The sequence below is a fragment of the Falco rusticolus genome, chromosome 1 (genome assembly GCF_015220075.1).
Source record: "Falco rusticolus isolate bFalRus1 chromosome 1, bFalRus1.pri, whole genome shotgun sequence".
Taxonomy (NCBI): Eukaryota; Metazoa; Chordata; class Aves; order Falconiformes; family Falconidae; genus Falco; species Falco rusticolus.
Window position 1 is genome coordinate 30,511,625 of NC_051187.1, and position 24,755 is coordinate 30,536,379.

General features: G+C 48.0%; 3 protein-coding genes across 6 annotated transcripts; 1 reads left to right on the forward strand and 2 right to left on the reverse strand.

The window, feature by feature from the left end:
• Positions 1-1,159: 1,159 nt before the first annotated feature.
• SNRNP35 (small nuclear ribonucleoprotein U11/U12 subunit 35) lies at positions 1,160-4,978 on the reverse strand. Of its 2 annotated transcripts, none has more exons than XM_037375375.1 (2): positions 4,860-4,978; positions 1,160-2,196 (listed from the first exon to the last, which is right to left on the reverse strand). In XM_037375375.1, the coding sequence occupies exon 2, from the start codon at positions 2,191-2,193 to the stop codon at positions 1,402-1,404; it is 792 nt and encodes a 263-aa protein (XP_037231272.1). In that variant the 5' UTR covers positions 2,194-2,196; positions 4,860-4,978; the 3' UTR covers positions 1,160-1,401. The 2 variants fall into 2 exon arrangements, with proteins under 2 accessions (XP_037231272.1, XP_037231271.1); XM_037375374.1 differs by lacking the exon at positions 4,860-4,978 and adding an exon at positions 2,747-2,858.
• RILPL2 (Rab interacting lysosomal protein like 2) lies at positions 2,748-7,817 on the forward strand. The gene is made up of 4 exons (XM_037375373.1): positions 2,748-3,501; positions 4,329-4,480; positions 6,843-6,953; positions 7,515-7,817. The coding sequence occupies exons 1-4, from the start codon at positions 2,770-2,772 to the stop codon at positions 7,537-7,539; spliced, it is 1,020 nt and encodes a 339-aa protein (XP_037231270.1). The 5' UTR covers positions 2,748-2,769; the 3' UTR covers positions 7,540-7,817.
• Positions 7,818-9,729: 1,912 nt separating this feature from the next.
• Positions 9,730-24,693, reverse strand: KMT5A (lysine methyltransferase 5A). 3 transcript variants are annotated; one of them, XM_037375366.1, is made up of 8 exons: positions 23,172-24,693; positions 19,707-19,801; positions 17,408-17,564; positions 15,611-15,827; positions 14,848-14,932; positions 14,427-14,486; positions 13,135-13,325; positions 9,730-12,017 (listed from the first exon to the last, which is right to left on the reverse strand). In XM_037375366.1, exons 2-8 carry the CDS (start codon positions 19,791-19,793, stop codon positions 11,807-11,809), a joined length of 1,008 nt encoding a protein of 335 aa, XP_037231263.1. In that variant the 5' UTR covers positions 19,794-19,801; positions 23,172-24,693; the 3' UTR covers positions 9,730-11,806. The 3 variants fall into 3 exon arrangements, with proteins under 3 accessions (XP_037231263.1, XP_037231262.1, XP_037231264.1); XM_037375365.1 differs by lacking the exon at positions 23,172-24,693 and adding an exon at positions 20,105-22,046; XM_037375367.1 differs by lacking the exons at positions 19,707-19,801; positions 23,172-24,693 and adding an exon at positions 23,070-23,160.
• Between the last annotated feature and the right edge of the window lie 62 nt (positions 24,694-24,755).

Here is a 24,755-nt window from a genome sequence, read left to right on the forward strand (position 1 = left end):
GGCATGTAGGGAAGAGTATGAAAAGATTTGAAGATCTGTCATGTGTTGTTTCTCAATATTCAAGTAAAATCTGCTTTTAGAAAAGGCGCCAGGTAAGGGGCGTAACAATCCTGTCTGCAAAGCGCAGGATCACTGATGGTTTTTGGGGTTGGTTGTTTTGGTTTTGTTTTTTTTTTTTTTCGGTTGGGCAGTAAATCATTTTAACAGTTTAATAAATATTTCTGAAAAACAAGTATTTCTGCAAGACTTGTATCTTTTTTTTTGTGGAAAGTGAATACCATCTCTTCTTGGGGATGCAGCAGCATACGAATCTGCTTTCCCCTGAAAATGGCTCAGACAACTCTTAATGGAAATAAAGCCTCAAACTGGGCAAGGTTTAAGATAGAGGCATTCGAAGGCTGACAAAAAAATGACTTTAAAATACATTAGTGTATATTTAGGAGTGGCTTATGATGACAAAGAATGTGGCAGAGCCTCTTCTAGAAAGAAGGGCAAGCTCCTCACCAGAAGATGTGTGTCTGCATATACACATCCTAGCTCTGAAAAAGGAGATTTTTCCCTGTGTTTTCCCCAGTTCAGCTACAGCCAGCAGCAAGCCCAGCTTCCAGAACAGGACTAAACCCTGTGCAGGCAGGACTTCGATGGCAGAGAGGAGGAGAGGGCAGAGCGGGCGCAACTGCAACCACATTTAACCATGACACTGCCCATGGATTATCAGGAACATCAGGCGTTTTCTGACCTGCTTACTGCAGCACACATTCCTCTAACACAAAGGAATTACACCCTCCCATGACATAAAAACAGGTTTCTTGTTCCGTGCTGCTCGATCACCTCACAGAACTACTTAAGGACACAGTACTACTAAAAGTCTCACCTGTCCCAGTGTCTTCAAGAAAATAAAGTCACTTCCCACCAGCTTCTGTTTTGGGGCACATTTTTCAGCAGCTTTGTTGCTATTCCATTACTATTTCTTCAACGAGTGACTATTTCATAAAAAGTATCTGTCTCATTAAATGAGTATGGACATCTGGCACATAACTAAATATGGAGCTGTCTCATGAACCCTAATCCAGGCAGCCGGATGGGTATCAAACAAGGTGAATACTCAATTTCAGTGGGATGCCTGTGCACATGGTACATTTCTTAGAGCATTCACCAGTTCAAAAATATTAATACAAAAGTTTATTTTCTCTGAGGAACAATTCAGCACATTATCTTAGCTGCATTAGTGACCGAACTACAGCAAGCTTCTAGCAGGCAAGAGTCAGAGGCACAAGGCAGGAACAACACAGCTTGTTCTGGGAATGCCACTCACAGCCCCAAGCTGAAGGCAGCATCTACAACCAAAACATTGTAGATGTAAGAATAGGTAACACACCCCCATTGACAAGGCACTGTCACCTATCGATGCTTATCATCATCTCTTGGTTTTCTGGTGTCTCTTTCCCTGCTCCGGTCTCTATCCATGTCCTTCCTGTCTCTGTTTTTCCTCTCCCTCCCTCTGCTCCTCTCCTCTTTGGAGTCCCTCTCACTTTCACCCCAAGTCCACAACCGCTCCCTTTCTGGCCATCGCTTGTCTCTGCTCCTTTCATGGTCTCGGTCCCTTGTTCTCCAGTCCCTCGTTCCCTCCCGAGACCAGCTTCTTCTCTCTGCTGATCCTTCTCCATAGAAATCATTTTTCATGTTTGGCAAATTGATGGGCTTTCGGAAAGGTCTGTCCCGTCCTCCGAACCGTAGCTGCCCAGATTCTTTTTTGCCTCCAAAACCACCTCCAAGCCTCCGAGGAATCCATCCTTTGAGAGTTCTTTCCAGTTCAAAGTCTACAAAGATCTCATGTTGATCAATGACCAGCCTGTTGGCGTCTCTGTGGGCCTTCAAAAGAGCACGCTCCTCTTTGTACTCAATAAATGCATAACCCTTGGAAAATCCCGTGACCAGGTCTCGGACCAGACGGATCTTTCTGATGTCTCCGTATCGGGAAAAGACCTCCTTTAACTTCTCTTCTGTGGTCTGAAGATTGAGCCTTGCCACAAACAGAGTGAGGTGAGGATCTCCTGTAACTCCCTTGTTGGGTACATAGCGTGCCAACATAGCCCTCCATATGGCACGGTCGTGGGGCTCTTCATCTGTGCCATCAATGCTCCCAGCCTTGAGGGGGTCATACTCCTTTGCTATGGGGGCCCAGTCAGTCATTGTCTAGCAGGAAAAAAAAACAGGCACCGCACACACTCATGGGTGTTCTAGGAAGGTCAACCAGTAGCGCAAGAAGCACTTCCAGCACCGCTGTATACTGGTTTGTATCCAAAAAGTGTCACAGACTGAAATAAACCGGCAACATCGCTGTTGGGTTCCCCTCCCGGGACAGGGCCCTGCCGGGGACCCCCGATCCGCCCCCGCCCGAGGGAGCCCCGCGGCCCGGCCTCGGCCTCCGTCCGGCCTCGAGGAGCCCCGCGGCCCTGCCCCGGCCCCGGCCCACCTCACGGATCCCCGCGGCCCGGCCCCGGCCCACCTCACGGATCCCCGCGGCCCTGCCCCGGCCCCGGCCCACCTCACGGATCCCCGCGGCCCTGCCCCGGCCCCGGCCCCGGCCCGCCCGAGGGAGCCCCGCGGCCCAGCCCCGGGCGAGGGAGCCCCGGAGGCCTGTCCCCTCCCCGGGCCTGAGGGAGCGCCGCGGCCCCGTCCAGCTCGAGGGGGCCCCGCGGCCGCCGGCACCCCGCCGCCTCTCCGCGCGCGCCACGCCGCTCACCTCAGCCCGGCCGGCACGGCGCGATGGCGGCCCTTCCCGTCGGCAGCGCCAGGCCGCGGCAGCGCAGTGGGCCGGGCCCGGCCGCCGTTTATTTTAACCCCTTCCCCCGCGCCCCACCGCCCCACTGCCACCACGGCGCCCGGCGAACGCGGCGCTGGGGAGCAGCCGGTGCACCGCCCTCCCGCCCAGCCCAGGGCCGGCTGTCCAGCCCGGGCCAAGACAAGGGCTCGGCGGCAGGCGCCGGCAGCCACCTCCAGCCCAGCCCAGCCCCGGCGGCGGGCGGCGCCTCCTCGGGGGCAGGGGCAGGGCGGGAAGCGGCGCCGGGCCGCGGCCGCCCCCATGGCAACGGCCGGGGGGGGATCGCCGTGCCGCCCGGCCCGGGGCAGGAAGAGGGGGAGCGAGCGGCGGGCATGCAGCGGGGCCAGGGGGAGGGGGAGGAGGAGGAGGAGGAGGAGGAGGAGGAGGAAGGCGGCCCGGAGCGGGCTCTGGAGAAGAGCCCGTTCCAGCTGACGGCCGGGGATGTCTATGACATCTCCTCCGTGGTGGGCCGCGACTTGCTGCAGCTGAGCACGGGGCCGCTGGGGCCCGCCGCGCTGGCCCGGCTGCAGTTCCGGATCGTCAGGGTGCTGGAGATGCTGGAGGCGCTGGTGACCGAGAGCGGCCTCGCCGCGGAGCAGCTGCGGCTAGAGCGGGACAGTCTGCGGCGGGAGCTGGCCGAGCTGCGGGGCCGGGGGGCGCCGGCCGGCGCCCAGCAGGTGGGTGCGGGGGCTGCCGGGGGGCCCTTCCCCAGCGCAGGGCCCGGCCTGGGGCGCGGAGCCCACCCCACCGCCGGCTGGGTTGGAGGGGACTCTGGCCACCACGGCCCACCCCCCCTGTCCCAGCGGGGACCCTGGCCGCCGCGGCCCAGCCCTCCTGTCCCAGCAGAACAGGGCTGGAAGGGTCACGCCTCGACTTATTGAAGGCCATGAGGCCACTTCCAGAGCGGGGATGTTCAGGGTGTTGGGGCCCCATGGGCCCTGCACCCCCTGACCAAACTTTTAGCTCAGTGCTGTGCCAGCGAGGGAGCTGACACGCACACAGGTGCGTCCCCACAGCGCACAAACCCACCGTGGTTCAGCTCCTGCACGGCACGCCCTGTGCTTGTTACTCTGTGCGAGGGACACCCACGTCTGTGACCCAAAAAGCCCTCACCACAAAAGTCTAGCTGAAATAGGAAGGGAGAATTTGGTTCTCATCTCTCTCTGCCCCAGAGTTCTGGCGTGAGGTTAGCCCAACCTCTGTCATCAGAAAAGCAGATAAAAGCAGCTTCTTGGCAAAGTAGATTGCAAACCCTTTGGGACAGAGACTTTGCATTTAGCTGTGGTCACAGTTGGGCCCTGTACTTGCCTAGGAGATGCAGTCACCAGGGCAATACAAAAATAATATGAAAAAACTGTAACCGCTTGAAGAAAAATCGGGATTTTGGTGAATTCACACCACTCCTAAGAATTACCATATTTTTCTAAAATTTGGAGGTTTTTTACTCTGAGTGCTCTGTTCTCAACAGGTTACAAGATTGTGACCACCACTGTTTATTTTACAGCTCAGCCTTGGACCAGATAAAATGGTAATAGACCTCACAGACCCAAATCGCCCCCGGTTCACGTTACAGGAGCTGCAAGATGTACTGCAAGAGCGTAACCAGCTGAAAGCTCAGCTTTTTGTGGTGCAAGAGGAGCTACAGTGCTATAAGAGGTATACCACAAAGTCAGCAAAGAGCTAATAACAATTAGTTCTTGTCTGGGGAGCTTATCAGATCAGAGTATTGCAGGTTTGAGGACTCGGGCTGGGCTAGGCACTGTCCAGATGTGTAAGAGACATCTGTGCTCCCAAGAGTCTCCGAATGAGCAAAGAAAAACAGGGGAACGATGAAGTCTCTACAAAACATCATTTTAAAACTAAACTCCCTCTTATTTTGCACAGTTTGCAGCCTGTTCCCCTAACCGTACTGCTGTAAGCCTAGGTACAGTTACTCCCACCCCACATACAAGCTGGGTTCTTGTGCACGCAAGCTCATCTGTGCACTCCCAGCAGCTGCACACATACTGTTCTTGTCTGAAGCCACACTACGTACCAAGGAGCACGGGGATTTCCACCTCAGCTTTAGTCAAAATTTCCTTCCTCCTCCAGCTTGCTGTCAGGGGACACTAGCTTTATCTGCTGTTCCTTTGCTCCCACAGCCGGTATGGCATTGATCTAGAAAACAGAATATTAAGCCCTTTCATCCTCATTCAGGATAAGCTGTGGGGTTTTTTTTTTCGTTTGTTTGTTTTAACGTTGCCAGCAAAGGGTCATGTAAGGCACTTGAAATGTGCAGAGCAAGTACTTTCAGAAAAGGATTTTGGTCTTTCTAGAGGGGACCAGCCCCTGAGAATCGGTGTGAGCCAAAGGGTAGGATGCAGAAGGGCCTTCCTTGCTCTCAGTGCTACAAATTAGTTCACCTGCAAGGCTGCTCTCCCCCAGACTGCCCCTCATCTTAGGTTGTATTATAAACTCTGGGGCAAGAAACCACACACAAAATGTCCAAGTAAGATTTCAGTTGAGATATCTCTGCAACAACCTCTTAGATACAGTAAGCCCACCCTTTGCCTTGTCTATAACGGGCAGGTTGAGCCAAGTAGTTAAAATTAAATCCAAGAAGTCAGTTTATAAACTGCTCAACAGCACTTCTCACAGCACAGCGGGGCACCACTTCCCCAGCTCAGCTCCCTGCCTTTGCTGTGCAGCCATTGGAATGGCTTCTTGCTTTGATTTCCCAGCTGTGTTACACAGCTTATTACAGGCTAAGTTAAAAATTAACAGCATGAATGTTTTCAGGTTTTGAGTGATTTAAGTCACAGTGCTGTGCACCCAGACAGCGTGTCAAGGCTGCTTTTCAGTTCAAGTAATTCTGTGCAGTTATCTCCTCTCATGACTTAAAGCCAAAACCCATCTTCCCTTTAAACGCTGACATAAAATCCTATTTACAATTGTACAGCTATAAAGAGTAGTTGTGCAGTGGAAGAGAATAAATATATGTTCTAAAATGTCTTGTGTATACTGGAAATAAGCTCTATATAGCACAAGGTAACTGACATCCTCACAGAGAGTGGCTTATAATGACCTGTGATGTTTGAGGATTGCATTTTTAATGATGATTTCCGAAGTAGAAGTTATCATGCAGATATTTGAGCTCTGCAGTGTCACCTAACAGCTCATACTCCCATTTTCTAAGAGGAGAATCTGCCTCAGAATTATACTATGCCTGATGTCCCACCAGTTTCTCAATACTCTCCTGTATTTTTATTTCCAACGTCCAGACAAGTGTTGCTTAGCTACTTTCAGCCTCCAACTACTGCAGTCACAAGCTTTGACCCACTCAGCTCTCGAGATAAATGAGGTCAGCTCAGAACTGTAAATTGGCATGCTATGAAAACATTGTATTGCATGCAAGCTGGTAAAATCTAACCCCATTCCAAGCAGGAGAAATATCATTTGGTATGCCTGAAGCTTTTGCCTAAAGTAAGCAGTTACTTTACCTTGTAGGGTGTAGCAGCATCAAAGTAGGATGACAAAACCTGCAGCTCAGGCAAAAAGCCTTTCTTTTCTCCTCTATAGGATGGAAAGACAACAGCCACCTGCTTTGCAGGGAAGCTGGGAATCTCCCATCTGTCCCCAGCTGCATGGTGGGAGCCTTCGTGGCTGTGCTGAAAGTACCACAGATCCACCCATACAGAAATTCACCATTTGTGTCTGCACCCTGTTGTCTTTGGACTTTTGCACAAATGTGTAATTACACAACCTTTTCACTCCTGTTTACGATTCGCCGTTCTTCCTCTGCGGAGAAGCAAGCTCATGACTTTTTTAGTGTTCTCATTAAAGCATAGCCTAAGCAAAATTACATCACAGTATTTAAGGAAAATAAGAGCAATTCATTACAAGGAATCTAGGCTGCCACCCCTGTCCTGTGAACACCCATTTGCCCGTGTCCTAGGCTGCCCAGTGCAGAGTTTAACATGCACAACACCATGCCATGCACAAAGCCACAAAAAGTAAACCAAACCACTTCTTTTCCCAGTGGGATCATCTCACAGAGAAAGGACCAAACTGAAGAACTGGAGAAAGCCACCAGTGGCAGCAGCCCTGGCACCAGCAAGGACAGCGAAGAGAAGACAATCATCAAATGGCTGTAAGTTTCTCTGCATCTTTTTTTGACAGAATGTGGGAGAATATGTCACGCTGCATACTTGGTAGATCCAGGGATGAATTCTGAACTTTAGCCTAGTTGGCTGGATATTGTTTTCTCTTCCTCTCCCTGTAAAATTAAAACCCAAAAGAGAAATCCTTTCCTGTGGCAAAAGCACTCCACAGGAAGGCAACCTCCACCCAGGCAAGCAGGGAAGTTTTTCTGGGTTTTTTTGTTGTTGTTGTTTGGTTTGGGGTTTCGTGTTTTGTGTTGGGTGGTGTTTTTTTTTTTAAAAAAAAAAAAGCATTTCAGAGCACAACTGCACAATACTCACCTCCCCTGCTAGCACATTAAGGCTTTGCTGTGGGAACATGCCAGCCGTCCCTGGAGGTTTGTTCGCATTGTACGCAGTACCCACAAGCTCAGGCTGCATCCCTGAAGCTCCCTAAAATAGCAGAACACATTTACACAACTGTCTTGCCACATGTTCCTTCTTTTCCAGTTGTACATGGTTTCCTTTTTGGTTTTGGTTGGTTTTTGTTGTTTTGGTTTTTTTTTTTTTAGGTTCTCTTTTAAACATGGAAAATGAGCATCCTCAAGAGCTTCACCACTCCTGTTCAGAAATGGCACTGATAAGACCCTCTAAGGTGTTAGGGGAGCCAATGATTGGAAGAAAAAGCATCAATCCTACTGTAGAGAATAAGCAATCTCTTAAAAATTGTTGTATAATATTCTTTCAGAATAGATTTTACTTTGGCTACCTAGAAACTGTTTAAGACCTACAAAAAGTGTCTTTCTGAAGATTCCTGCCAGACATTACCCACATGTAGAAAATAAATGTTTATACAAAGGTGGTTTTTATTCTTACTAAGAGCCTGTAATGATCTGTACTGCCACTTATCCATCCTTTCCACCTATGAAAATGCTCAGCCCAAATGATTTTGCAGGATGAAGATACTTCCAAGAGATACACTCCATCCACATGTGCATTCACAAAGGAGTGCCAGGGATTGAGAACCCATCCGGGTTGCAGTCCCCACTGCTCTTACACTGAAAGTCATTAGAGAACTGCCTAAAGAAAAACCCAGCATTGCTGTTTGTTCTGTGTCTTTCTCTGGATTAGATGGGCAATACACAGGCTGCAGAGGCCTGTCACACTCCACCCCACCCAATGAAGGTGTAGTTGGGCAGTGGGCAGCAGAACCCCTGCACACACAGGGGTGGCTGTTTGCAGTTAAGATGAAAGGCAGTGGAGAAAAGCACAGCACGGGAAGAAAAGCTGCTGCATCGTGCTCTGCCCACATGAAGGACTGGTATCTTTTCAGAGGTGCAGGCATGCTCAAACTGGGGCAGATGCACCAAACATTTCATTTCTGACAGCAAAAGGGCTCCTGTGGAAGACAGCTGTATTTTTCATAAGCTCTGTTCTTTCAATCAACTGTCACAAGCTGTGTATCAGCCCCAGTAATGAGATTTATCATTAGTGGAAGCATACAGGACAAACAGAGGAGTAGGGGGAAAAGAGCTTGAAAGATACCAATTAGGTTCCACATTTAGAAATGTAAAATTTCTAAAGCAGAAAGGTCTGAACAGACATAAAAGGAGCAGTGACAGGAATCAAACTATGATCTTACTCACTTCAGAAGCGAAAGCAGGCTCTGAAATCTTTTGATTCCCTCATACGCTAGCAGCATGAAAAATATAGGACACTTCACGCATCTGCGCAGATGCACAATGTGAATGTGGCTCAGCAGAAGGCACAACTGCAGTCTCCTTTCAGAGAGACTGTTAGCAACTGTACATTAGCAAGGCAATGTCAAGGATGTCTGACCTGAGCAAGTTTGTTTACCCAGGACACAGAAATGCTAAAGTCATTTTGCCATCTTCAAAATATTACTAAGCTTTGGCCAATGTCCCTGTAATGTATTTTCTAGAGCATGGCAGCTGGGAAGGAAGTTATTGCACTTCCTTAGCAGAGGCTTTGTGTTTAGAGGAGATTTAAAAAAAAAAAAAAAAAAAAACCAAACCAAAAAACAACAACAAAAAACCCACAAGACACAATCACACATCAGCCACAGCCAGGATTCAGCTGGGAGGTGTAAGAGCTGTTTACATGTGCTCTGAACTCCATCCCCTTCTGTGTTTTGTCCATAGATGTATTTTCCAATCTCCTTTAAAAACCAAGGACGGGGGATTATGCCCCAAAACACACTAATCCCTGTATTAAGTCTTAATTAAAACAACTTCAGGTAATAAAATTCCACAGATTACACAGCGCTGTGCAAAAGTAACCTGCCACAGAAACACAGAAGACTAACATAGCCCTAGGCCACTCCTGGTGGTTAGTGAAGGAGACAATAATGAAAGCTACAATTATGCTTTTCAGTTTATCATTTAAAATGTGATTTTAAAAGAAAAAAAAGGTGGGAGTTCACTAGTCAGACAGGAGAGCACTTCAACCTTTTTGGGCTAGTTTTTTTCTGGAACCATCACAGTTACATCCACTTTGGTGCCAAGTGAGCTGCACAGCTTCTTTATCGAAAAGGGAGCAAATTCCTTGGCTACAGCTGTGCAGAAGAGGCTACAGTCCTGTTAGAGCCACCCCACTGCCTCTGGCAAAGCCAAGCCAGCCAGGCATCTTTCCCTGCCAAGTGCTTTACACCTTGTTAGAAAAGGAAACCTTCCTATAAGGCACAGAGATAAAAATCCAAATGGCATGTTTATGTATGTGAAAAGTATTTTCATATACATCAGTTCCTAGAAAAGTAAGGGATACATACACAGTGCAACATCAGCTTTATTACCGTCTTCCGATGCAGTGCTACTTGATTACCAGTTAAGCATTTCAGAGAAGACAATTTTCTTTCTATGCAAAATAGGGAGAGATCTTCCCACTTTCTTGTTTACAAAAGTGATGCTGAAGAACAGAGGTTTTAAGCTGTTTAACCTGATAGAGAACAGGCAACTGTTTAAATTAAAAAAACACACAAGGGAAACATTTTATTCCAACTTTGACTTAAGGGAAGTGCTCTATTAAAACAGGATACTGTACACACTGCTGTAGTCTCTGTTACTGAGACCGGAGGAAAAAAAAAAATAATCAATGCCAACTCAAATTTAAGTCGGCCAACAAAGCTTACCTGTAACTCAGTACATGTAAGGTAACAGGTCTCCAGTTAATTCTTCAGAAATGATGAAAATACACAGGCTTTCTCTGATGAGCTTGCCTTGTGTTAAGTGGTAAATAATATAAAGCATTTGATGGCTAATGATTTTCACAGCTTTCTTTCAAAATGCTAATGATCTGCAATGGAGACAGGTACTATAGCAGCCACTTCATCAATAATAAATATATTCTTTATTTTACAGAGACATTGTCTTCAAGTTTTTAATTTAAAAAATACATCACTAAGCCACCTCTCTTGCTGCTGGAACGCACAACCAGGATGTTGTTGCTATCTGACCTATCACATAGGCAAGCATATAAGATTGTCCTAGATGGCATTAGCTGAAACAGCAGCAGCCTTCAAGACATGAGGAATAGAAGACATTAACAGAGCCACAGATCCCTTGCTGACATCTTCCAGCAGCAAGCGTGGCTGATGGCTCACAGCCATTTTCATCTACACACATGCCAAGCCTGCCTTGGCAAAAATTCCAACTGGTAAGAATTCATCTTTAACATAAAGGACCTGCATTGTATTGCCCGCCTATATCACAGATTTTGGTTCCCCAACAGTAACGTTATAAACATCCACAAGATGCTAAGCACTCAACTCCCATTTCAGACAGTGGGACCAGACCGTGCTGGACAGACCTACAGGACCAGGCAATAAGGAATCTACTTTCTTCATTGCATGAACTCCATCATTACAGTTTGAAGCTGCATATGAAGATTACTCCTATTTTTGGAATCGCTATGCTCTACTTCAAGCATTCACAGTAAATAAATAGCTTCTGACGTGGCTAATTAGCATAGGAAGGTAATAAAAAAATTTTTGGAGAGCGCTTTTCTTTTTACTTCTTAAAAATCCTCTGGGAGACCTCCAAGAATCAGCCATCAACTATAAAAAGGTACCTTCTTAAATTCTAGGAAATAATGTCAAACATTGATTCTCACTGTGAAGTTCTATCTTCACATTTCTAATCAGTATCAACCCAGCCTATCAAAATCCATCCTCACTGGGCTTGGATTCATTTCTCTGAAGAAAGCAGCCAATGTGACCATCTATTTCCCTCAGCACCAGTACATTTAAAGTTCATTGCCAACATGAGATAACACTGGAAAAAAACTGGATCCCTACCACAAATTATTTGAGAATGATAGTAGTATCCATCTCAGAGAAGCCCATCAGCACTGGGTTGTAGAAAGCAGTCTGACAAGCAGTCAAGCCATTGGATGCCCAAGTCAGAGTACAGAAGTACATCTGCTGTCATAAAGCTAATGCCAAGTTCATCACCCCAAAAAGTGGAGCGTGAGATTTCATTGCAAAAGCAGAAGCACTACCCAAGTGATTACGTTTCTCTGCCAGTCTTTGACTGCATGCTCAAGTGGCACTGTTCACTATACAGAACCATTCAAATTTTAGGGAGGGTTTCCTTTTATGATATAAAAGTTTTGGCAATCTAAGATCAGTTATTCAAGCCTGCCCGGAAAACTGTAATAGGTATTTCAATACTGCAAAGCAAAAAGGTAGTTTTTAAGAAGCTCAGAACACCATAAGCAGTCCACTAAGAAAGCTGATGGAAGTGAGGACAGTGGGGGGGGGAAATCCACTGACTCCTTGCAGAGCACTCGGTCAAAAAAAAAAAAAAAAAAAAGAAAAACAAAAAAAAAAACAAAGAAAGAAGATGAATTAGTGTTTTAGCCATGGGTGAGCTTCAATGGAAGCTTTGCTTCTGTCTCCATAGTCGTACAACAGTTCTTCACCTGCTTTGATGTCTCTGGAAGCTATCAGTATGAGATGAGGCACACCATCAATGTCATGAAGCTTTGTTTGACAATTGCCGCATTTGCTGTGATTAATCAGTCTTCCCAGACGATTAGTTTCTTTTGTAGCATCAACACTGAAAGAACAAGCACAGAATGCAGGCTTGCTGCATATCACACAGTTATGCTTGTGGACAAAAACCAAAGGGCAAAGCAGATAAAGAATGAGGAATCCACACAAGGCTTGAAAAGTAAAGGAAAATCAGAACATTACAAGATATTTGTATGATTAAAGAGACAGTACATGATATAGCAATGCAGGGAAACTAAAACAATTCTAGGAGATTTTTAAGTTAGCAGAAACCCCAGAAAATGGAAAACTTTGGACTATGTTTTTGAGCTGCCCATTTCCAAGCAGCTCTCAACTGTTTATGAGAAACAGCAGAATCCAGGCGCAGAATGCCACCAGAAATGCTTGATAACTTAAATGCCCTTCCCTCAAGAAAGCTGTGTCCAAGCTAAGTAGTATCTACCGAGTAAGCCAGCCAGAGTCTCTGCTCACATGGAAGGCAGAGAATGCACAGGTACTACATGCCCAACTTCCAGAGACCTGGATACTAAAGCTCCAGTGCCCCTCATTGCACAAAGAATTATGATGACAGCTATCATCACAGCATCTAGACTGCAAGTCACTTAGAATACAGGGTGCTTCAAGGTAATTAATATACTGGGTGACACACACTCCAGTATCCAGCAGTAGCGGCCAAGGAGGAAAGAATGTTGTCTGAGAGAACTGGAGTCTGGGGCAAACAAAACAGCAAACAGTGACAAAGCATGCATGCGGGGTAGGTGTCAAGTACTAGAGAAAGGAGAACCAGTCAAAGACAGTTGAAGGAAATGTTTCTCTTCCAGAATTTATCCACACTGCTTTCCAAACAAAACCCTTGCAACTCAGGAACAGTAGTTAATTTTACAAAAGAATAAATTTAGGCAGAAGTCCACAGCACAACTACAAGCCTCATCCCAGCAGATACAACCCTCCATGTAGCTTGCGTTGTACTTCAGGGAATAGGGCTTTAAGTCACTTACCATTCCTTTCTGCCCAGAGGCACAGGAGGCTCTTGGGCCATGAAGCAGTGCTCCAAAAAGATTTCCTACTTCACAGTTTCCATTTAAAAAAATTTTGCATGAAAACAAGAAAAGACTTAACAGCATTTCAAGCCTCTATCACTCAGCTATCACAGTGAAGCTTACCAGTACGTTTTGCTGAGGTACTGAAAATAGTACATATAGCAGCCTGTGGATGGATCTTGAGCATACACAGCTTCTCGCTTTTTAGCATCAGTGATCTCTATGAGATCTCCATGATATTCAACTACAAATTCTCCTCGACTAAAATGTTTAGTAGCAATTACTCCTCTTCCTTTGCCATCAATGTAATCAATCTGTTGAGTTGAAAAGAAAAAAAATCAGCTGGGAAATTAGAAAGTATTTACATGACTAAATATGCTGTCTACTAGGAAATGAATGATTTGTCATTAAAAATCCTACAGCAGGGTATTTGTGTGTATTGCAGGCAAAGCTGTAGAAGCACTACACACAGCACTGAGGGGAAAAATATAGGACTGAGTTTGGGACACCCAAGTTACCAGGTATTTTGATACAGTGTCTTCTAAGCAAAGAACTAAGGGTTACTTTAAACCACACACACAGAAGAATTACCTGTTTTCTCTTTTAAACTACCTATTAGCTGAGGCAGTAAGCTTTTCCATTTCAAGTGCACCATCAGCATGCACAGGTTAAAAAGTTAGCTGAACAGAAAGATCGATCACAGAAATTACATTTATCACCCACCAGTATACTTTACTATTCCTGCCTCCCCCTCTAAATTGGACAACACCAAGAAAGTTCTCCTATCACTGTTGTAGGTGTGACAGTGTTAACTGGAGGCTGTGGCTTGTCAAGAATCACAGCTCTTCTGCACTTCCAGCAGCCATTTCTGCTTTCAGTTCTAAAAAAAAATGGGTGATCAGAGTAACCTAAACAGTAAGTACTTAGTCCCAGTAACTAGCATTTGCTAGCAACAGGAGGAAAACCAGTATAGCCCATTATCCCAAGAGCCATAATGAAGACCCCCAGAGACTGGCTGTAAACAGGGTAAGAGAATTTGTTACCATACAGACAGTATATATGGGTGTTACCTTTTAAACATATGACAATTAAGATGCTGTACCTAATGCCATTTCTGGAAGCTAAGTCAGAAATGAGATACTGAAAGGAGCAAGTGCATGTTCAGTAAAGCTTATAAAGCCCCCTCGGTATTTATGACTGAGGCTGCACATACATATTCTTCAGAGCCAAATATTGCCCATCCAAAAGGAAAGGCAGCGTGCTCCAGTTTCCCTGCACTTTCATCTTACTGCCAAGGAAACGCAGCAGTTCGGAGACCGAGTTATGCTACTTTCCACTTAAACAGTATATTAAAAAATTAACAGCAAGATGCTGTATAAACAGTACATGGCTACTTGGGTTGGCACTGCAGTTACCTTCATTCCTTCTTCTTTCCCACTAGTAATCAGCTCATCTATTTTCCTCCTCTCCTCAGTCTGCAGAATAAACAGGAACAAACAAAACCACAATATTGTTGATAGCTTTTGTAGCTTATTCTATAGCTGAAAGGAAATTATTAGCCAGTGACACTCATTTTTCCAAACCATCCTATATTTCTAGCAAAACTGAATGGCAAAGAGACAGATTTGGCCCCCTCCCTCAATATATAAGCAGCTAGATTCTGTCCTGGAAGGACTGGATCAGCATTTCCAAATTTTAAGCATGTTCTTAACAATAATTCCAGTGCACAATACTACTTGTATTTCCCCAGTGGAAACCATTTACAGATAGTTACACACCCAGTGTTCAATTAACCAGCAACATTATAAGTTATGTTATTTTAATGAGATGCACTACCTCCAACTCAGATTTGCTCTTCCTGGAACTTCTTCTAACTGGGTAATAATCTGTCACTTTTCGATTTGGTGTTCTTCCTTGCGTTCTAAGGGATAAGAGAAATAGAGAACACCCATATTTCAGACTATTCGTGAAGTTACACCTCTAGGACAGAGGTGTCTAAGAAATTTTTATCTTCAGCTTGGTTTGTTGGTAAGAAACACCGATTCATATCAATCACTTCTTCAGCACCCTTCCCTTTGAGCCAAAAGCTACACCCCCTTTTCTCCCCCATGCTATTTCCACAACCCTAGTACTAATGCTTTAACAATAAGAATGAGAAGCCATTGGAAACCACTGAAGGTCATATTACAGGTCTGAAGACCCTTCTGTGCCTTACCAAAAGGTGCTCTAAAATTTAGGTCATGAAAACTGCTTGGCAAGGAATTCATTAATGTTAGGTCACATTACCCCAATATCATGAAAAAGAGTATCAGCTCAGCCAGGAAGCCTCCAACTGTTCTGTTCTGACAAGATGAATTCCTATTTGTCTACAGAAAAGTAGGTCTTAATGGCTCATTGATTTCTTTTTCTACAGGTGATCAGCAATTATTTCACTTGAGGTAAAACACACATAAACGATTTGCTTAAAAAAGGCAACAAAACAAGAGTAACATTAGTTACAGGTCCGACTGTGGTTCCTGAAGGAAAAAAGCAGCTCAATGCCTCCTAGTGCAAAAGGACACAGAGCAGTAAAGCTTTTACAACTCCAGAAGTCACTTACTTTCTCCGTGGTCCACGTTTTGCTTTAACCATCTTTTTCTGAGCTGGCTTTGCATTGGCCTCATCAGCAACATCCGAGGGCAGGGGCGTCTTCGGAGTTTCTACAGTTTCTTGGTTTTGATCAGAGGAGGGCACTGAGGTATTGCACCCACCTTCTTTATCTTTCTGGTCTTCTGGTTTCATAGCACCTTCAACTATACTGCCACCATTCTTTTTTTCTGGTGACAGGAAAATAAAGTAAGGCTCTGAACTTAGGATCAACTATACCAGAGTGCTTTAAGTGAATTCCAATGGTTTCTAGTCCAAGTTTCTAGTTCTGTCAAACAGGAGAAAGAGGAAGGGAATGATAAAATCTCTTTCTGCTAGAACTCAGATAGGCTGTTACTCAGCTTTTGACTAGTCATTGCTACGGTACGCATGGTGCAGAGGGAGGTGTGAGCAGCACAAGGGAAAGCGAAAACAGAGCACAAGTACTTTGGCACATTAGGTTTGCAGCTGGGAGTTTTCCACACCTGAGCATGCAGCACTGCACCTTCAGCACCGTGTCTGAGACAACCGCACAGCTTGCCACTCGGTGCATCTGGCATACTAAATTATCAAGTTGCCATAAGCTAATCAACATCCTGCACTGAAGAGGAAGAGGAAGGCTCTCTGGATCCTGCACTACTGTAATCAGTTGCAGTAGATGCTGGTACCAACTGGCCAACAGAGACAAAAAACCACAGGAGCTAAAGACCAGGCACTTACAAGAAGTTGATCCCTCACACAACCAACATTTCCTTGGCTGCATGCATCCTACCTCGATACAACCACATCATCCTTTTCAGTCAACTGATTTAGAGCTAGGTGAGCATAGTTTAAAGCTCAATAAAATTTTTATTTAAAGCAAATCACCAGGTTTAACAGTCCCATCTGCTGAGGCAGATGCTTCTGTCTCACTAGAGAAATGATGCACAGCTGCAAGGCCACCGCAGTGGGACAAGCTAAAGCCATCTTCACTTTCTTGTCAAAACTGGGGAGCTAAATTAGGAGCTAAAGGCCCCACATTAACAGACAACCTGACACTCCCTATGATGAGTGGGACTTAAAATACCTGCTTGCTAAAAATGTTTGCATCAAAATGTTTTGACAAATTACCAAGGTTATAAAATCCACCTTTAAACACAAGCCAGCTTCCTGTCCTCCCCAAACTTAAGAACATTCCATTTCCAGTCACTACAGTGGAGCATCTCGGAAGCCTGGCACTCAGCATCCAGAGTCTGTGCTCCTCCTTCTCACTGCCTTTATTTCATCCTTAAAATTTAAGAATTGTTTCTTCTTCTACCAGTATCTCTAACTTCATACTCAATTTGACTTTGAATTGCCTTTATATAAATTAGCATAATGTAGTCATATTATAGAATAAACCAACCTTAGGTAATAAAACAGCCCCCCAGAAAAAAACCTAGACAACCTGCCAAACACTGACCTGAAGAAGCAGAGTGGCAACAGAATTGCAGGGAGATCAGGGCATAATGACAATGCAAGCATTAGCTTTTTATATCCCCAGAGACAATACAAATATAGCCACACAAAAAAACAAAGGAAAAGTCACCTGGTAACCCTATGTCCTAAGTTTTGGAAAGGGTAAGGACACCCTCAGCTTTGTAGAGTTCCACATTGCCAACAGACTTATAGGACAGGGAAAGCAAAAGAGGCCAGGGGCACTGCCTGTTCTTCTTGACTGTGCATTCAAGTTTTCAAATTGGGGATGGGGGAGCACACTTAATGAGGCAAGCAATCCAAAGATCAATCTTACCATCTCCTTTCCTGTAGGTTTCGTTTAGTGTTTTGCCCTGACATTTCACCTCGTGATACATGACAGAGTTTTCTTCTTGAAGCGGGGGGCGAGCACCAGGAGTTTTGTTAGGATTCAGGTAGCTGCAGATTTTGGATTGACCAATAAACACATTCTCCTAAAACAGACCCATACAAAAATCAGTACATCACAGAGATGTCGGGAACCTCAAGCTGGTATCCACAACACGCTGCAAAGACCAGGGCTGAGAGCTGACGGGGCTAAGGCAAATTATGCTGCTTTAATGCATCATCCTTACTGCTATTGTTGCTATTTCTACCAAGTGAAAACATAACAGTGGTAAGCACTTAGAGAGCTTTACTAAACGCAAACTCTCAGTCCAAGAGGACTTTCATACAAAATGTGGCAGGATGACATAGTCATAAGCAACTCCAGCCTCCACCCTGTGCTTCACAGTATGAACTCTGCTGCTAAAAAAAACCCAACCCTGAGCCTCTCAGGAGGAAGGCAGCCTGAAAAAATACAAGCCAAAAAAAATACGAATAACACAGCAAAAATTGCCCAAGCTTAGAACATACACCTCCTAGCCAGAGAGGTATGAGCTTACCCAAAGACTCTCATGAGGTGTCAAATGTTACTGCAGTTAATTATATGCTCTGCTGAGCAACACAGAAGGCAGGAATCAGCTTTGCACAGTTTACCTTGAGTGACACCTCTCAGTGAAGTCCGGATGATAAACAATGCTATCTTTTTATCCATTACATTTCACAAAAAGCAGAAAAGTTGTTAATGGCAAAAGAAACATTAAAGAGTCAATGCAAAGCACTTAGGCGAAGCCAGGAAAGTGGTAAAACCCTCTGGCATGGCCAAGCACCACAGAGGCCGGGGTTTGTACACTGGCTTAGGCTCCAAGCACACCAACAGTGCACGGTATCAGATTTAGCAAACTTTAGTGGAGTGGTGTCACCTTTGCTTTTAACGGTCTCCTGCCACCTCACTAAGTTTGACTGGGCAGAGTATATAGGGCACACAGATCTCAGCCGTGAAATCTGTGTCCGGACAAGCAGATGCAGCTTGGCCAGAATGAATTTTTCTTGGCTATAGTTTGGCTTAAATAAAAGCAATTTTCAGACACTGCAAGCCAGTTAAAACAACAAAAACATGCTCTTTTTCTTTTTTTTTTTTAGAAAAGCACACAAAGGTTCCCATTAGTTAAAAATGTAACTCAAATATAGCTGACTAAACAAATACTCCAGTATACATAGTCACACAAACACTAAAAAAAAAGTAAACAAAGCACACAATAGAATACATGGGATAATTTTAATTAGTAACATCATAACGAGTAACAAATTTAACACATACATAGTTCACACGCAATATCAGACCAGTTAAAGGCTCAAATCTTAATGCACTTATAAACTTTACTAAAGGTTAAGGTTACAGCGGAACAGCCTGAGGAGAAGCAAAGTTAAGACACTCCCTGACCCCCAGTATTGCTGAAAGGGCTATGAAAGACTTGCTTATTAAGAAACCGGGGGGATTGAAGGATGAAATAGAAACACTCCATTTTAACAACTGCAAGCAGCAAACCCTGAGCAGCCAAGTTCTCGGGGTTCAATAGAGTTTAAATATGGGCATTTCCGCAGCCAGCCAGCAGTGAACTGCAGGCAGTCCACCTGCCAGCAGAGCCTGCTGGCTTTGAATACACCATGAACAGGAAACGAACTATTTTTCCAGCACAGCTTTGCCCCCCAACCTCCCCCACCCCCCAGCTCCCTGCCTGCTGCCTCTTGGCGCTACCGAGACGCGGCTGCCACGTCTTTGTCTGTGCCAGGCTTGAGACCCTGGAGAGCAGAGATATTTCTCAGCCCAGCAGAGCACGTGAAAGGCTGCTGAGGAGCTCTGGGATTTGATGCAACAGCAACCATTATTTCCCAGGGTGGGTGGGTGTGCTAAATGCAGTGACGATGGCCCTCCGGCCACCCGCCTGGAACACAACTACAGGACCGGGGGGACGGCACGGAGGGATGGCCCAGGCCGGGGCCTGGCTGCCCGCAGCTGCGGCAGGGCACGGGGAAACATAGAAAGAGCCCGATCGCCCCGAAAGTTCACCGGTTTTTGAATGATCGGGGGAGCCCCGGCGAGCCGGCGCCCGGGGCCGTGCGGCGCCCCCGACAGCCCGCACGCCGGTTCGCTCGCACCGCGGCGGGGGACGGAGGGCGCAGGAGACCCGGGGGAGCCGCCCGCCCCGCTCCGCTCGCCCCGCTCCGCTCGCCCAGGCCCGGGCAGTGCTTACCCCGCCGGCCCGGGGGCGGCCGGGCCCCTTCCTCTCGGCGCTCTCGGGTCTCGCCTCCTCCGCGCCGCCCGCCCTGGCCTTGGGCATGTTCTTCCCTAGGAGCAAGGGGGGAAGATGGGCGCCTGAGCCATGTCCGGCGGGGCCGCCCGCGGTCATCGCCCGGCCACCGCGGCCTGCGCCATGTTTAAAGGGCTGGATGCGGCAGGGCGAGCCGTGGCGGCCCAGCCCCTTCCCGGCGAGCTGCGCACACCGCGCGGGGGAGGAGTCCCGCCGGCCCCGGCGCCCCGCACCTCCCGGGAGGAGCCTCCGCGCCGCGGAGATGCCCCACGCCGCCCGGCCCACCCCGCCCGCCCGCCCGCCCTGCACGACAGGCCGCCGGCCCCGCTCCACCCGCGCACCTTTCGCCATGGCCGCGGCGGCGGGGCCCGGCGCCCAGCAGCCCCCCACGGCCGGGCCGCCCCGGCGGTCCCTGAGGAGCTCCCCCTCCGACAGCAACCGCTCCGCAGGGAGACGCCACGCTCCCCTCCGCATCCCCATTGGCGGAGCCGCGTGCCCGTAACCGCTCCCGCGCTCCTGATTGGTGCGCGAAGCCGCACCCTGCCCTCTCCCTGTCACACGGAGGTGGCCGCAGCTCCCGGGAAAAGGGTTTAAATGTGCGTTCCCTGGGCGCTGATTGGCCCGTGCGAAGAGCAACCGGCGCGCCGATTGGCGGCCTGGGAAGGAACGCCCTTCCATGGCAAAGCCCCGCCACGTGGGTAGGACGCCCCGCCGGCAGCGGGCCCCCCGCCGGGGCCGGTGACACGTATCCCCGGGCGGGGCGGACCGGGCCAGGCCGGGCCAGGCTGGGCGGCGGCACCTCCTGCCTCCCGCACCCCTCCGCAGAACAGGGATCTCCGCTTCTGGCCCCCCGCCATGGGCGCGGGCAGCCCCCGCCACCTCGCAGCGGCGATCCGGGGGACCCCTCATTCCAGAGGGGTCGGAAAGCTCTGCCCTGCGAGATGATTAGCCTGCTTTCTGCAGCGTCTAGCTTCAACCTCCCTGGTTGAAATTTAAATCCATTAATCCCATCCTCAAGGCCTGCCTAGAGAACAGACAGTACGCAAGTACCTCGCTGGAGTACCAAACCCCCTCTCGCGTAGACCCCCGCATGTCACGGCCAGGGAGCTGCCCCCATAGCAACCACCAGCATCAGTGCCCCGCTCACAACACTCACGGCAGGTCTAGTACGTAACACTTCAAAATCAGGAAAGGACGATACAAGCAAAGCGACGGTGAGGCAAGCGTGCGCATGGATCAAGGGACACTGAGTGTTTCTTCTGTGTTAGTGGATGTCATGGTGGAAGTGAGGGAATCACCACCCAGGGTCTCTTTGGTGCGCCATGTTTAGTAGAACAACTATTTTGAGCAATAGCGTATGCCGAGTCTTTCTCCTTACCCACGTTATCCCTTCTGAGGCTTCTCTAACAACAGCTACCTGCGTGCGCTCAGGGTATGGGCCCGCAGCACGTGGGGCAACCCAAAGTGCTATCACTGAAGGCCCATCTGCAGCCACAGGCCCCCGCTTGTCTCTCGGGCGTTCCCACAGCGCCATAATCAACCACTTCAGGATGCCCATACAAGTGAAAACTATCCTCTCCCTTAAAAACAGCAGAAAAAAGCCAACCACTGTCAGCTCCAGCAAGAAATAAATGCCCTGAAGGGATGGCCTCATCCTTCCTGGGCTGTCCCTCAGCAGTCGGGGAGCTGACAAGGCACGAATGTGGTGTGAGGGCAGAGGAGATACTGGAAGGCAGCACAGTGTTTCAGTCTACCCTCTCCTCATGTTGTATTGGCTTTCTGCACAAACAGGCTCTCTGAGAAAAGGCAAAAGAAACCCAGCTCTGCATTGTCACCGTGATTTATGATGTCTGTGGCTTCACTAACAAGGCACATGCGTTTCACTGAAAGGCAACCAAAATGCACGAGGTGTTTTCCTGTAAACTCCACCAGACACAAGGCTGCAGCCAGCTGCCGTCAGCTGGGCATCATGCTGATGAACTTCTCCATTAAGGCAGGCGCACCAAGCTCTCCAGAAAAGCACAGAGCCTTTTGCAGACACCAGTCAGATTTTTCCACCCCAATTCACACTGTTCTCTTCACACAGCTAGAATGTGACTGGAAAAAAATTCTTCATAAATTAGTAATGCTGATTTCCTTCTTGCAGCAACTGAGGAACACTGTTCCTCGCGTCTTGGGAAAGCTCTGGAAGCACCATTACTGTGGTGCTGCTCAGCTTTTGGGGGTTGGTTGTTTTTAATATTCATTTTATACGTAGATATTAAACAAAGCGACTTTGCACTGAAGCTGTAGGGCCGCCAGCAGAGGGCAAAGCAAGCCAAGCAATTCCCGTCCCTAGAGCAACAAAGAAAACAACGTCATCTGGAACTGGCCTCAGCTACCAGCACGGTGGCATCACACTGTGAATAAACAAAAATACACCGCCTTCACCCCCTTAGCTCGCTTCAGGGCATTACGACCAAAAAGCCAGTACCGAAGGGTAGTTAAAATGCTTTCCCACACGGCAGGCGATAGCCCAAAAGAGGACGCGCCTGTCTGCAATCGCCCATCACCATGACTCAGGCTCCGCAGCACTGGGGAAAGCTCCGGCTGGCTCCTACACTCCAGAGGGAGCAGCACGGCTCCCGAGAGCACCAGCTTTAAAACCCAGTGACCTAAATATTATCTCCGTGGCGCTGCAAGAGCAGCTCCCGAGGGTGCTACGTTTTAATGCAGAAATGTGAAAGCGTTTTGTGGGGGAAGGGAAATTAACGAGCAAGGCATTGGATTTGCTCAGCAAGGAAAGAAAATCTTCAGAGTAAATACCTTCAGTCTAAATTAACATTTCACCCGGTTTAAAAAAAGAGAAAAAAAATCTTTTTTTTAGGATCGGTTACCTTCGAAATCAAAAGTTCCCTTTCTTTCAAAAATACCAAGATGTTTGTTAAATATTTCTGTCCAAGAGCAAGTTCTTGCTGTAGTTCTCACCCAGCACCTGTCATATTTGCAACTAAATAACTATCACAACATTTACACAAATTTCATATTCACAGGGTGAAATCGTGACAGTTCGCATTTCAGCCACTGTACCTCTCCACTTAGAAAGCAAGTAAAACCGATGCCCTGAGGGTAACTGTTGAGTGTCACATTAAGCAACATTATTTTATAAAGTCATATAGTAAAATGCCACTAGGTGCTAACTACATTTCAGAGATTATAAAACATCATTACATTCAGAATAGTATCTACCGATGATAAAAAAGATGCTTTTGCTATCTTTTTTTAAAATCATCTCTAACTAAAAAGTGCATTCAGTGAGATGCTTACGTTACACGCCAAATCCGAGGGAAATGGTGTCCTGCAGGTAATTCTGCACATGCTAATTTCATGCCAGGAGGAAGCGTCATCATCACCAGTGGGATTACTCACCTCTCCCAGCCGAGGGTGATCATAAACTCTGCTCGCAGGCCTGTCGGGTAGCTATCTTTTCAACTCAAGCCATCAAAAATGTCACTTTCTTGTCATGATCATACCGAGCTGCTTAGACACATTTAAGTTTAGATACAGCGCACATGAGCAGTACTTCATTGTGCCTTTATATGAGGCAATAATCAAGATATTAGCGGCCATTTACATTCTTCTTCTCATCTCCGTCCAGACTCCTGTCCTCTTTTTCACCATTTAGCATCTGAAGCATCACTGCTTAATCTGAGTTGCTTAAATCAGTTTTAATTAACATTGCTTTGTCTTTGAATAGCTTAGCCTAAATCTGTCTAATCCCTTATTGGTTGTTTTAATCCCTGTTAAGTTTGTCTAATGATAAAATAAGTAAACTTGTGTAAAATTGAACGAGCAGTACTGAACGCTTTGAGATTTCACAACTGCCCACACTTCATTGATGTCTGCTTCAATTTTATGTTAGAGTTCTTAACATTTTTCATGTTCTTGCACAACTTGGGCCATGTTTTAACACAAGACTGTCTCTTTTAGCAAGTCTGTGGGTCTGAGGGCCTTAGGTGCTCAAAAGGTCTCTCCAAATGCAAAACTGGCGTCATAGGGTTTTCCGAGTAGTTAGCTCTTCACAACAGCAAATTTCACATTAGCAGCTTGTAAAATATTTGGAAGGGAAAACTCATGCGCCAGCACATCCCCACGGGTGTGGCACCCCCAGGGGGGCCAGCAGGGGTGGCCCCCCACCCAGCACCACTCCATCAGCCCGTATCAGGCCCGCAAGCTCCTGTGGAGGAAACTGGGCTGGGAGGGAACTGGGGAAGCTGCAGATCTCCCACAGCCGGGGGGGGGGGCACCGGCCCCGCCTCGAAGACCCACGAAGCCGCCTCAGCCCAGGGGCGCGCCCAGGCCCAGCTCCACAGGAACAGCAGAGCCCGGCGCGGCGGGCCAGAACCGAAGGGACGGAGGAGAAAGACGTTCGGCGGTGGGGGCTGAGCCCCTACCGTTTCTCCTCATGTCGGCGGCCACAGGAGGCGGGGGCCGCCCGCCCCGCTCCCAACCTCCCCCTCAAACAGCTGCCGGCGCGCGCGCCCGCGAACACGAGAGCAGCCCCAGCCCGCGCCTGCGCACTGCGCTCCCCCCTCCACGAGCAGAGGTGGCTCTCGCGAGAGCTCTGCCCTAGCACGGCCTCGCGGCAGCCGCCATCTTGAAGCAGCCGGCATCACGTGATCGCTTGCAGCCGTTCGCCTCCGCCTTCCCCTCCCCCACCCACCGGGAACCGGACCCGGCCGGCGCCCCAGGGCCGGGCCGCCCGCGGGGACGTCGCTCTCTGAGGACGGTGGATACGCCGGGTTTTGGTTGTTTTTTGGGGGGGGGGATCGCTGCCTCCCATTACCGGGGCGGGGAGAAACGAGGCGCGGCATGTCACGTGACGGGGCGGCGTAGGAAGCGCTCGCGGAAGCCCGGCGGCGGCGGGGACGAGAGGCGGGGGGAGGGTGGGAAATGGGCGCGGGGAGGGGGCGGTGGCGACCGGTCCCGTGACCGGGGGGGGGGCCTGGGCTG

Bases quoted from the DNA above. Each gene is read 5' to 3' on its own strand.
- KMT5A (XM_037375365.1), bottom strand. From the start codon at position 20,672: ATGAGGGGTCCCCCGGATCGCCGCTGCGAGGTGGCGGGGGCTGCCCGC. The intron at 19,802-20,104 runs GTGCGCGGGTGG...CCTTGCTCCTAG, and splicing joins CGCCGCGGCCATGGCGAAAG to GGAAGAACATGCCCAAGGCC. The intron at 15,828-17,407 runs GTAAGATTGATC...TCCTGTCACCAG, and splicing joins AACCTACAGGAAAGGAGATG to AAAAAAAGAATGGTGGCAGT.
- SNRNP35 (XM_037375375.1), bottom strand. From the start codon at position 2,193: ATGACTGACTGGGCCCCCATAGCAAAGGAGTATGACCCCCTCAAGGCT.
- RILPL2 (XM_037375373.1), top strand. From the start codon at position 2,770: ATGGCGGCCCTTCCCGTCGGCAGCGCCAGGCCGCGGCAGCGCAGTGGG. The intron at 4,481-6,842 runs GTATACCACAAA...TTCTTTTCCCAG, and splicing joins GAGCTACAGTGCTATAAGAG to TGGGATCATCTCACAGAGAA. The intron at 6,954-7,514 runs GTAAGTTTCTCT...TTTTTTTTTTAG, and splicing joins AAGACAATCATCAAATGGCT to GTTCTCTTTTAAACATGGAA.